Here is a 13002-nt window from a genome sequence, read left to right as displayed (position 1 = left end):
CTGCAGAGCGAGAGCGAAGTGCTCTAATAGGGTGATATGGTACTACAAGGTCATTAAGATAAGATGGGGCCTGATTATTTAAGACCTTGTATGTGAGGAGCAGGATTTTGAATTCAATTCTGGATTTAACAGGAAGCCAATGAAGGGAAGCCAAAACAGGAGAAATATGCTCTCTCTTTCTAGTCCCTGTCAGGACTCTTGCTGCAGCATTTTGGATTAGCTGAAGGCTTTTCAGTGAGTTTTTTGGACATCCTGATGATAATGAATTGCATTCTTCACTCTCAGACTGCGGCCTTACTTGTTGTTGCTAGAATATTTAAAAGTTGAATGGGAGGCAGAGCCTTCAGCTTTCCGGCTGTCTGTGGAATCAGCTCCCAGTTTGGATTCAGGAGACAGACATCCTCTCTATTTTTAAGATCAGGCTTAAAACTTTCCTTTTTGATAAAGCATATAGTTAGAGCTGGATCACGTGATCCTGAATCCTCCCTTAGTTACACTTCAGTGGGCTTAGACTGCTGCTTCATATTAAGCATCCACCATCTCCAAGTGCTTGCTCATATGGGGTCATCTGATTGTTGGCGTTCTCTAAGCATTATTGAAGGGTCTTTATCTTAAAATATAAAGCGCCTTGAGGCAACTGTTGCTGTCACTCTCTGTCACACACACACACACACACACACTCATTTTTATATCTTAGTGAGGATATGTAATTGACATAATGTTTATCCTAACCATCAAAAATGAAGGATTAACCCTAACCCTTAGCCTAAACCATAACCTAACTGTAACCCTGACACTAAAACCACATTTTGACTTTCAAAAATGCTTCAAACTCACGAGGACAGGCACTTTTGTCCTCAAAGTGACCTTTGGTCCCCACAAGTATAGTAACATTCCAGTTTTTGGTCCCCACAAAGATTTCTAAAGAGGTATACACACACACATATATATATCCACGCACACACAAAGTGCTGCTCTGCCTAATTGTAACCGTCTGTCGAGTTTCCAGTGTACAGAATGAAAGGACCACCGTCTTCCAGTCATGTTCTTCCATCCATACCTGTCACAACACTTCCTGCCAGGGGTCAGATAACCTATGGAAACCTAGTTGGCGAGGAAGGTGGTCTCCTCTCTCAACCACACGTTCAGTGAGCAGACGTGATGCACGCAGTCCCAGCCGATCTTTCAGCAGCAACTCTCTGACATTCAGCTAAATCATCTCAGATAAACTTGCACACAAACACACAAAGATGTACGGAGACACACCCGTACTGAGAAAACTTCCAAGCAGCGAGATAAGTCATAGCATGTCACGGGCAAATTGAAAGCAAAAGCTGCCTTAAACCAAAAATAACTGTGTGTTTTTATGATGCTGGGATGTTTATGACCAAAGAGGGAAACCAAGCCCATTGACAAACACTGCCACTGCTCACGAACTCTGACGTAATGACAGTAAACCTGCCACTGTGTAGGGGAGGGGGACGGGGCACTGGGCTTCTGTTCCTGCACAGAGGCCAGTAGTTATTAGAATATTTTACAGTGACATTAAGACAAATAAAACATTTGCTTGCATAGTGTTGATGCAGTATTGCAGTAAATCATTGTATGTATGAGTATAAATGTTTGAGAACATCTCACATGTCCTCAACTGGAAGCTTCATTGACATGAGATTAATGCATATTGCTGCAAATAAAATAAATAAAGCCTGAAGAAAGCTGTAGTAGGTGCAGTGGGTAACTCTTTTGCAAAAACAGTGTTTTCTGTTTAAGAATGACTTAGCATGGAACACACTGTAGTTTTACTAAATGTTCATTAGCCTGAGCTTATTTTGGCAAAACATTTAAACTGGATATTTAAAGTGAAAGGAAAGAAAAGCAAGATCAAACTAATTCTGCTACAAAGAGTTACCACATGCTGACTGTCCGACTATAAATTTTCAAATTTAATGTCAGATGTCATGCAAATGCAAACAGGGCAGTTTTTGGTTTGTTTTTTGAAGGAGCTGAACCATTCAGTTCCATTCAGATTAGTAGAGAAGAAGCAAGTAAGGGTTTGCATGTCTGTAATCAGCATCACTGGGAGATAAACATCCTCTTACATCAGCTTCAGTGTGTGTGTTTAAGAGAGAGAGATGAGTTACAGGAGAGTTATGTTTGCCCAAGGGAAACTACATCTTAGAGAGGCATTTTGGGTCTCTACATTGGGTGCTGATAGGGCGGTTAGGCCATTTTTCAAGAGTTTGTCTAATTACAATTACTCCCAGAGATTTTCTGGTAAAATTTAAAATCTTTTTATGTAAAACTCCATGAATATTCTAGAGACAAAAAGACAGGAACTTTATTAGATTTAACCTTTTACAACATTATCTGTCATTTTGGTGTACTCTGAAGTTATAATGATATGATGATAAGTTCCATCCATCCATCCAGGCTGGAGGCTGTCTCAGTTACCATAGGGCAAGAGGCAGGGTACAGCCCGGAGAGGTCAGTCTGTCAAAGGGCTAACACAGTCACACTCACATTCACACCTATGGGCAATTTAGAATCACAAAGTAGCTCTGCCTCCCATTCAACTTTTTGGTTGTTGTTGGAATGTGTGAGGAAGCCAGACCACCTGGATGGAACCCACTCAGACACGGGGAGAGCATGCGAACTCCACACAGAAAGGGCCCAGACACATGGTGGATTTGAGAACCTTCTTGCCGGGAGACAAAAGTGCTAACCACTGCACAAATGTAACTCGCCATTCCTCCAGTAGGGCAAAAAAAATATCAGAAATGCCTGTTTCATTGAAAAAGTTATTATGTTCATTTTAATGACAAAGATACAATACTCCGTCTGTCAGACAGTTTAACAAGTTTATGTTCCTAGAAAGTGCTGACAAAGACCGTCCCATTTAATATGTTCATAATTCTTATAGCTATTTCAGAAAAAGTCCAGATGACATCCATTAATAACTGAATGTTTTGTGGTGCTGCTACTTTCATATTTCACATTATAGTTTTTAAAGCAGACTTTTCTGTTCAGGGTTAAGTACACATCAAGCCATTAAATTCCACGTCAAAGATACCGTTTTAGAAGTCTGAGGGGGCTGCGGTATTGGGTTGCATATGCAGATAAGACCCGAAGGAATTCTTGACCTGCTTCTTGATTCTCCATTCAGAAAGTGCCCTCTGAGAATGTTTTCATTCATGCTTTTTCGACCCCAATCTTTGGTCAGCCTTCATCTTTACTTAATGTCTCATAAGGTAATCGTCAAAGAATGGATGTGTGTGGGGGGGGGGGGCACATCTCTTTTTTAAAGGGGACAATAAAAGGTACGTGAAAAGTCATGAAAGTGTTATGATAATATTGCAATAAATAGCTTAACTTTCAATATTTATTTGTAGTTATAAATATAGACACACTGTATTTCAATGCTGCACAGCAAAAGAACAGCAGGGTCACTTAATTTAATTCATTAAAACTGTTGTTCTAATGTACTGTGAGCAGTTTTGAAGGATTAAATCAACAACTTTAGCTGCTGCTCAGATGGTGTGGATGTCTAAATAAATATAATTCAGCGCCCAAACACAACCTGTGATGTTTTCTTTAGGTCCCTAATGACAAGGAAGGAAAAGATGAAGAGTGGTGATAAAGTCTGTCTAAAGTGTCTCTCACAAGAAAAGATTTATGAAAGTTCATTTTTTAAGAAGATTTTCTCGAAGTGTTGCAGTATGTTTTTTTCCAGGTTATGAGAAATAAACTAAATGTTATAAACCGAAATTTTGTGATTCCATATAAAATCCTGGGTTAGATGTTTTCGACTGAAAAGCTGTCTGCTGTAAATTCACTTTCTACACTGTCAGCGTGCAAATATTAACATTTTTCCCAAGTACAATACTGTAAAGTCGTTTTCCAGTAAATAACTGTATATTACATTGCGTCATGGGAATTTTCCAAATCAAATTCGTTTTACTGGACCTATTACTATATTTTAAGCAAAAATGGGGAAAAAATGTCTTCTAAAAATTAAATTTTGGCTCATTTCTTTGTAATTTCAGTCAACAATTTGTGATTTTTCACTGACTGATATTGATAATTAAAGTTTTGAGGCCTTTAAGCTCACAATTCAACAAAGTATTTTTGTTCTTAATTTAACAATAACGATTTAAACCAATCTACCCGAAATGGAGTTCTTGCTACAGCGGGCGGTCTCAGACTAACGCAGTGGGAGGTGCGCCGGTCTTTCTCTGTCGTTTTTTTTTTTTTTTTTTTGCAACAAGTGGTAAGAAGAGAAACAAACCTCTGTCCGTCACAATAAAGCAGGCGAGTCGGCAGAAGCGCGGTGGACTAATAAAACAAGGAGGGTAAAACAGCGACCGCTGCTGCTGTGAACATCTGGCTGAACGGGGATGCTTCATGAAAATGTTTAACTGTGTGTCCAACAGCGTGGTGAGTACAAATCTATCATTAAGTCATATTCTGTAAGTTAATCACAGGTAAAACAAACTTCATACGAGCTTATAGTTATTTATTATTATCATCATCATTATTATTATTATGTTTATTTCGGAAAATTAGTTACATAATATTTTCAAACAGACTCGTTACATTTCAGCTGCCCTGTATCCCAGTGCTCATTTACAACGAACAATTGACGAATGTGGGCCAGCAACCTAAATTAGCTTAGTGAAATTTTAAGATACCCCAAATATAATGCAATATTTGAAGTTAGAGGGTTCAGCGAGCTTTTTGCCGGTAAAATATTTTGTTTTCGATAAAGTCAGGTACAGGCTTCTAAAAAAGTGACACATTTTCTTCTATTTGCATAAGTTCCGCATCACAGTACATAAATAAAATAATTTAAAACGAAATATAAATATTTATTCATGCAGACGTTAGCAATATAAATACAAAATAAAGACGGGCACCTTCACGTTTCATATTTTCGTAGCCTACGCCATGTAGCTACACTTTCAAAAAGGTAATAGAAAGGGGGGGCCTGATTTGTGACCTGACTCTGGAAGACTGTAGCCAAGTGCAGACTGTAGCGTGACAAGCATACAGTGGTCTTTAGCCTGTGCACGTGCGTTACTAAACACACAATTAGTCAGAATTAAATTCAGCTGTGCGCGAGGCCGCTCTACAAGCGGTCCCACGAGCTGCTAATTGAACATATACGTCCTCTTTTCCCCACAATGCTAATAGAATATTTTAAGTCATGTGTGGGCTTCCGTAATAAAAATAATATTTAGCTCGACACCATGACTGGACCCATGTCTACTTAAATAAAATAAATGCACACTCATACCTATAGAAAGCGAAGGCTAATCTCGGTGGTTGTCATATGAGGACGACAGAAGTTTTACTAGGTGCCAGTCAGGCTAGTGCGTCACTCCAGACTTATGGCTGACACCATGTCAGAAGAAGAAAGGCCATCGACGGAGGTTGTTTTCACTCAGCTACAACAAGGACATATTTATAGCGACACAGTAGGTGTTTCACTGTCAAATTAACTGCGTTTTCTTTTTCCCGTGGGGATAACAGCTTGAGACAGACACAGAAATTGCAAGGAGCACGCGTGAGTGTACGCATTTGAGTAGCAAATGTACATAAAACAAACGCAATTAATTTTTAAATTGACTTATGCTCCTAAATTTCGTGACACATTTGAGGATATTTTTAAAAGTGTAAAGTTCTTTTTTTGCTGTCCCTTTTTAATCATTTTGATTTATATTTATTTTTTTTACTCTGGGGACTGTTATTTCTAATAGGGCTCCTCTGGTCCCGATGATATTTTTGATGAGGACTCTTACTCTCCGTCCTCCCTCTCCTCGTCCTCTTCGTCTGCGGTCCCCACCGAGGCCTGTGTGCAGGGGAAACCGGTGTGCACCTCCTGCGGCCTGGAGATAGTGGACAGATACCTCCTGAAGGTCAAACTAACATACTGTGTAGCCAAAATATCACTGACAACACTTCCAAATTAGGCCAGTTTTAATACAAAGCAGTCCAGTTATCATTCTTAGAAAAGGGGGGGGGAGTAGTTCAGATATTTTCAGCACTTGTCAGCTTTCTTTTAATAGAGTTGTACAGCAAAGTTGCCTCTCTTTATAGCTAAATGTGGATTTGATTGTCCTACAAGAGGAATTAAATCATTTTGAGGGTTTATTAATTTTGAAAACTGATAAATATATGAGCTAGCCTAAGCAGAACAAGTATTTATGCAATTTTCCACAGCACATTAATGCTTCGTACTAATCTTCATCCTCAGGAAATAAAGTGTTTCATTTTGCCCGTAGGTTTATGATCGCCTTGTCATTGGGGTCACAGTTCTTAAGGTACAGCTGTTGAACCCTTGGCATGGGGTCCTCTTTGTGCTTTAGAGGGCAGTACTGATACATTGACTTTTTTTATTTTTATATTTGTGTTTGTAAAATTAAGATGCATAAATCTCATTGTATCTGTACTGTCCTTTAAAGTACTCCAAGGAATTCTATTAACACTAACTTCTAACACTAGGAACATAATTATTCTGCTTTTAAAAAAAAAAAAAAAAAAACTTTGTAGAAAATTAATTAAAGAGATCCCTTAAAAAAGTAAATAAAATGTTTTAAACACTTCTATAAGGACAGAATGGTTGAGTGTGCAGTCAAAATTCATTTGGCTCATTAAAGCTTTTCTGTCTCTGGATGTACATTTGGTATTATTTTGGAATTGGAATCACACCACAAAAGGCTTATTAATTATCAAATGAGAACAATAATATCTCATTGCATTCAGAGAAATAAAAGCATTACCAATGATTCCAGGAGCCTCTATGGTCTTTAGTAATGATGATACTTTGGAAGGGTATTTAAATAATTCTAAACTCTGTCAAAATTTGAAATCCTAGGTCAATAATCTGTGCTGGCACGTGCGCTGCCTCTCATGCAGTGTGTGTAAGACTTCACTGGGCCGACACGTGAGCTGTTACATCAGAGACAAAGAGATTTTCTGCAAACTCGACTACTTCAGGTACATCACACACGCACACCACCTGTGTCCTATATATGCAGTTAGTTCTATTCTAAATGTGAATTGTATAAAATGTCAGACTGTGGGAATCTGGGACTCAAGAATAGTTTAACATTATCGGTATATGATTTTTTTTTTTCTTTCTGTCAAGCAGTCAAAGGACACACAGGTTTGCTATTCAAAATGTAATAATAATAATAATAATAATGGATTGCATTTATATGGCGCTTTTCGGGGCCCTCAAAGCGCTTTACAATTACAAAAATGTAGCTTTCACTTCACCCCAAAAGATCATAAAGATTTTATCCAAAACATGAAGGAATGGAAAATGAGCTTAAACAAAACAATTTGGCTAGAAGAGCAAGAACACTATAACAAACTGACCTAACCAAATGCCTATCCTAACAGAGGAAACCATTCTGAATGCAAAGAGGTGGGGACTATGCCCCCAGGTAATTTTTTAATATAATTTAATGCAAGATTTTGTTGCATATATGATATTCATATTTTTATAGTACACATCTAGTCTTTAAGTAATGATATCAAAGAGCATAAAACTATCTGATCGGTGTGGTACGTGCATGAATTAATTTTAGTCAGAATCGACTGACTGCTGAAAATATTTAGCACCTCGCAATTGGGCTGCGTTTTGCTTTCAGTTGTTTAGAAACTTCCTGTCATTTCCATCCTGTTTAAATTTTGACTAATAGTTAATATTCGGCAGAGGGAGACTATTCCAACTGACTAAAACATGACTCTTAAGGAAGTCCAAATAACGTATGACACATCAACTTCTCTTGTTAGGGGATAAGAAGGGCAAGCTGCTGCAGCTTATCCCCAAATGCATCACTGGAGAAGAATATGTTTGTTTCAAATGGATTGTCTGGTCATATTCATCACATCTGCGATCAGGTACACATGCACTTTGATCTCAGATGATGATTGATATCAGCCCTCATGCAGGGTCAGGGCGGGGCTGCTACACATGCAGCACATACTGGGGCATGTAGGCAATGTGGGTACAGTGAACTGACAGGAAAGGCTAAAAATGTCAATGGATTATGCCTTAGACATTATAATCGGTAACAAAATCTTGTTTGGGTGAGGGTTTTCTTTTTTGTTTGTTTTTATTTTAAGTACAGGAAAAAATGTAAATGACTTTTTTTTTTTTTTTTTTTTTAATGGGGTATCAAGGATGGACTGAAAACCTGAAGAAAGTCTTTCATAGATAAATACAGATTTTTTTCTTTTCTTCCTTTGTTCCAGGCGGTATGGGACTCGCTGTGCTCGTTGTGGGCGTAACATCCATTCTAGTGACTGGGTGCGTCGGGCGAGAGGTAGCACCTTCCACCTGGCTTGTTTCTCCTGCACCTCGTGTAAACGCCAGCTTTCTACGGGGGAAGAATGCGGACTTCTGGAGAATCGAATCTTCTGCCGGCCACACTATGATATTATGATGGAGAACCTCAAACGAGCCAAGGAAAACAGTGAGAGTATGGATGGACAAGGGTCCGATCTGAATTACAGCAAACAGTAAAATGATTGTGAAACTAATATTACCCCCCCCCCCCCCCCCCCCCCAAAAAAAAATAAAAAATTGTAAAATTCAACTTTGAATTTTAAAGTTAAGTAAAAGACGAGCAAATGTCATGTACAGACCACATGCTCATCTTACTGAGGTATGTCATTTCTGCTGCCATGTAAACTATTTTTTGGAAGTCTTTCCAAACAAAACTATGGTTAGAATACTCCAGACATTACAGTTCAATGCCATACTTGCTTGCATTGGCATTTTAGTTTCACTCGAACATCAAATACTTGAATAAATGTCTCAAGGATAGAAATGAAAATATTAGAAGTTCTTAGTAACACCCACTTTGAAAATATATCTGTACTGCTAACACGAATGCTTCTGCCTGTCACAATATCACACCTAACCTTAACAAACTCTGCAGTGAGACAGCTGAATCCTCCTGTTACCACTATGTCACACATACTGAAGAATGATATAGCCTGACCCTGTACAAAAAGACACCTTTCTAACACATGGGTCTTCTAGATGGAACTGTGGATGTCCGCAGGGCATCTGATCTGAAATGGGACCAGTCGTTTAAAATATCCTTTAATCTTGTTTTTCTTAAAGAACAACCAAATAATGAAGAGATGGCAGACAAAGAGGACCTTAGCATTTTGCCCAAGCCAGCTAAGAGGGCCAGGACCAGCTTCACTGTGGACCAGTTACAGGTGTTGTCCACTTTTTTTTTTCTTCTTTTTCTCCTGCATTTCCATTAGACCATTTACACTTAAAAGTGTCACAACAAGTACAACCACTAGCATGAGTGACTAAAATAATAGCACTTTGTCTTTTTTCATGTCTGCATTTTTAATATCCAGTGAATACTTTGTTCTTCTGTGAGAGAACACTGTTAAGTTACTGTTCTAATATTAAAGTGATGGCTGTGTATGATTGTATGGTGACTAGTGGATGTTACTGGGGCTCTGTTTGCTGAGTGTGTTCAGAGGAAAGAACAATATAAGCCAGTGATATTTGTTCAGCTTATTTGATGTTTTTCTGCCCTCTAGTGGCATTTGAACACCATAGCACTCTGCTACCATGGTCTGTTAAAATAACAGTGAAACTCATCTTAGATTTCAGTGATGTAAACATTTACTCATCTGTCATCTCCACTTGTTTAGGTGATGCAGACCCAGTTTGCTAAAGATAACAACCCAGATGCACAGACGCTGCAGAAGCTGGCAGAGAGAACTGGACTCAGCCGCAGGGTTATTCAGGTAAAGCAGACCTGAACGACAATACTAAACGACTGCAGGGAGGTCCTGCAATAAGGTGTCACAGGATTAAGTGAGCAAATTTAGCAGTCCCTTTGAAATAATGCATGCTTAGTTGGTTGGAGTGAACAAATTTTGGGTCATAATTAAATTCTGTGGGTGGCAATTTTTGTAAGAATTTTAAAGTTTGCAGTAACTGTCAGATTTCTTCATAACTGGTCATAACATAGGTGTAACTTTTGGTGCATTGCTTTGCGCTAATTGTTGGATTAATGTAAACAGTTAGAATCTGGAGCTAAATCCAGAATTTAAAATGCCAGCAAGTAACATAATGAACTTGCAATGTTCGAGTTTTCCCTCAAGTTGAGAATAGTGAGAAATCCAGGGTATTTGCACAGTTGATGTCTGGACATTTTTCTGTGTGAAGAAAAACAATCCCCTGCGCTTTCAAGGGAAACCATCACTCCAAGACCAGCGATTAATCCAGGCTTCTTTCATACAGGTTTGGTTTCAGAACTGCCGAGCTCGTCAAAAGAAGCACATTAACCCAAATCCTGCCCAGTCAACAATGATGACATCACTTGCTCCTGGTCAGCTGTCTCCACCGTTGATGGATGATCTCCAGTATACCACCTATATTTCTCCAGATGCACCTCTCCTCACCACACTGACCTATATGGATGGTAAGCAGTGTTGTGAGGGTTACTTTTAAAATGTATTCTGTAACGTATTCCGTTACGTTACTCAATGAGAGTAACATATTCTGAATATTTTGGATTACTTAATATATTCTCATGCTTTTTACAACTACATGAATGTACTATTGCTGTGTGATTTTATTACTTTTTCAGAAGATTTTTTGCCATACCAATACCAACTAGATTTTAAATCTTAATATAAAATGAGTAACAGTAGGTTGACATTAGGTAAGGGTGCACTTTTTGCAGCGATCTCGTATAGAAAACTATTCCACACTTGTAAAACAGGTTCGCGGCTCTGAGCTGTAAAGGCATAAAACCGTAAAGGGACCTCTGGCTAATATGTCGGGTTCGTGTCGGGCTGGTAGCTGAAAACTAGCTTTACTTTGTTGTCTGGGTCACTTTGCTAGCGAGAGACAGAGAGAGGCGTTTAAAGGCTGCTCCAACAGAACTTATTGTTTCGGAGGAAAACACGAACACATTGTACAGTCGAGTCTTAAAAGCTTACTTACAACAGGGCTCGTCAGGCACTCTTTTTGGCTGCAGTGGTTATTATTATATTTACATGCTTCCATCTCCGCTTTCTGGTCGGTGACAACTCGTACTTTTCGACTCTCCTTTTTCTCCCTCCCTCGCTCACAGACACATAACAGGTATGGCAGTCCATTCTCCCTGCAGCACGGACTACACTGCCTATGAGGCTACATTCTTTAAGGCGATCCCTGTAACACGCTGCCTAATGCTTTCATATTAAATCATTTTTGTGAATAATTTTTTTTAAAAATATTTCTTCACGTCATTATGCGGTCCGCAAGTAGAGGTGACATGAGCCGCGAGATTGAGACACAGACATTAGAGCCTCTTAATGCGTGTTTTGTTTGGGTGTCCACCGGCATGGAAACTAAAAATAGAGAGGGCATAGCCTAACATATGAAACAGGAAAATATCACCGTGTAATCCATTTATTTGAACAAAGTAACTGTATTCTGAATACCACCTTCTTAAACAGTAACTGTAACGGAATACAGTTGCGTATTTAAAATACAAAATATGAGTAATGGCGGTACATGTATTCCGTTACTCCCCAACACTGATGGTAATATGGTCATTGCTATGCTGATCAGTCTTTGAATCTACCAATACGCAGCAAACTCAGAGCTAAGGTAATCTCTGCATCACTTGCTGATAGTTTGGAGGAATCCCATTTTCAGTACTGGGAATCAATTATTGTTGTTAAAATCAAAGTCTGAGATCTTGTCAGAAACCATGCTTATTTACCGACATCTATGATCATTGAATAACTTTGAGTTTGTTACTTCCACAGTGCAAACTCCAGACCCACTTCTGCTGCAGCCACACATGTCCCATTCACTGACACAACTGCCAGTCAGCCATGCCTGAGCTTCAACCTGCTGCCTGAAAAATAAAGCCACTGGTTCCTTCATGGTTGGATGATGAGCAAATAGAGAGTGAGAGGAGTTGGTTTAAAATGAATTCGTAAGGACTGGATGGGTTAAATTCATTGTCCAGCATATGAAGAGTACTGAATTTACACTGCTGCCTAATGTAAGCAGACACTTCATCAGCTCAAGTTACTGCATTAATTTCATGAAATGAAATGGATGAGAATTAATGTGAAAACTGATGTATGTAAGATGAGACTTTTGTTAATGTGTTAAATTTAATTTATTTGAAGGATTTGATGAGATAAGGCACTTTGTTTGAAAATGATGTAAAATTGCTTGTTTGCTCTTTTTTTTTTTTTTTTTTGAGTGATGTTTTTGTTAAGGTTAAAGAACAACTGGGGATGGGATTTAAAATGCTTTTTTTCCTGTCTTATGACTACTAGAAAAGTCAGGATTGAGTTACACTACTAACAGTCTTTTTTTTTTTTTGTTGCAAAGATAAACATGTAGAATACATGTTTTGTATATTAAAAAGCAAATGTAAACAAAACGTCAGTATTCTCCAGCTGACACTGAAAGTGTTATTGACTAAAATTAAATAAACACTTGTTGCTCAGTAGTGATATTCTTTTAAAAAAAGTAATACAGTAAATGTGTTTAATAAATGAACGCTAGATTCTAATGGAATCTGTATGAACTACACACTGAGTGAGTGTATACATATCCATGCACATATCAAATACCACAAATATACAGAAAGCCAATCAAAAGTCTACACTGCACTCTTGTAGGATACAGAAACTATGATTTGATCATTTGAGTGATGGCTGTTGGAACAAAGTTGTTTTTATACCGCTGCGTTCTTTGGGAGTATGAGCTTTTATAAAGAAGAACGAATATGAAACTATATAAAGGGTGTGTGTTGTAAAGCAGCTAACTGCTGTAACTGATATACCAGGGATATTCAAAAAACCCTTAATGGACCACACACACACATACGTATATATATACATATATATTAGGGGTGCAACGATACTCGTATCGATATTGAACCGTTTGATACAGTTCTTTCGGTTCAGTACGCATATGTATCGAACAATACAAATTTTTAA

General features: G+C 38.3%; 1 protein-coding gene across 1 annotated transcript; it reads left to right on the top strand.

The window, feature by feature from the left end:
* The first annotated feature begins 4307 nt into the window (after positions 1-4307).
* Positions 4308-12063, top strand: LOC102786600 (LIM/homeobox protein Lhx8-like). The gene is made up of 8 exons (XM_087851458.1): positions 4308-4434; positions 5757-5915; positions 6875-6996; positions 8263-8489; positions 9140-9240; positions 9694-9789; positions 10289-10469; positions 11809-12063. Exons 1-8 carry the CDS (start codon positions 4402-4404, stop codon positions 11883-11885), a joined length of 996 nt encoding a protein of 331 aa, XP_087707584.1. The 5' UTR covers positions 4308-4401; the 3' UTR covers positions 11886-12063.
* The last annotated feature ends 939 nt before the right edge of the window (positions 12064-13002 follow it).

This window comes from Neolamprologus brichardi, chromosome 14 (genome assembly GCF_056152115.1).
Source record: "Neolamprologus brichardi isolate AB-2024 chromosome 14, ASM5615211v1, whole genome shotgun sequence".
NCBI lineage: Eukaryota > Metazoa > Chordata > Actinopteri > Cichliformes > Cichlidae > Neolamprologus > Neolamprologus brichardi.
Note: the sequence above shows the minus strand (reverse complement) of the source record. Positions and strands in the feature narration are given on the sequence as shown.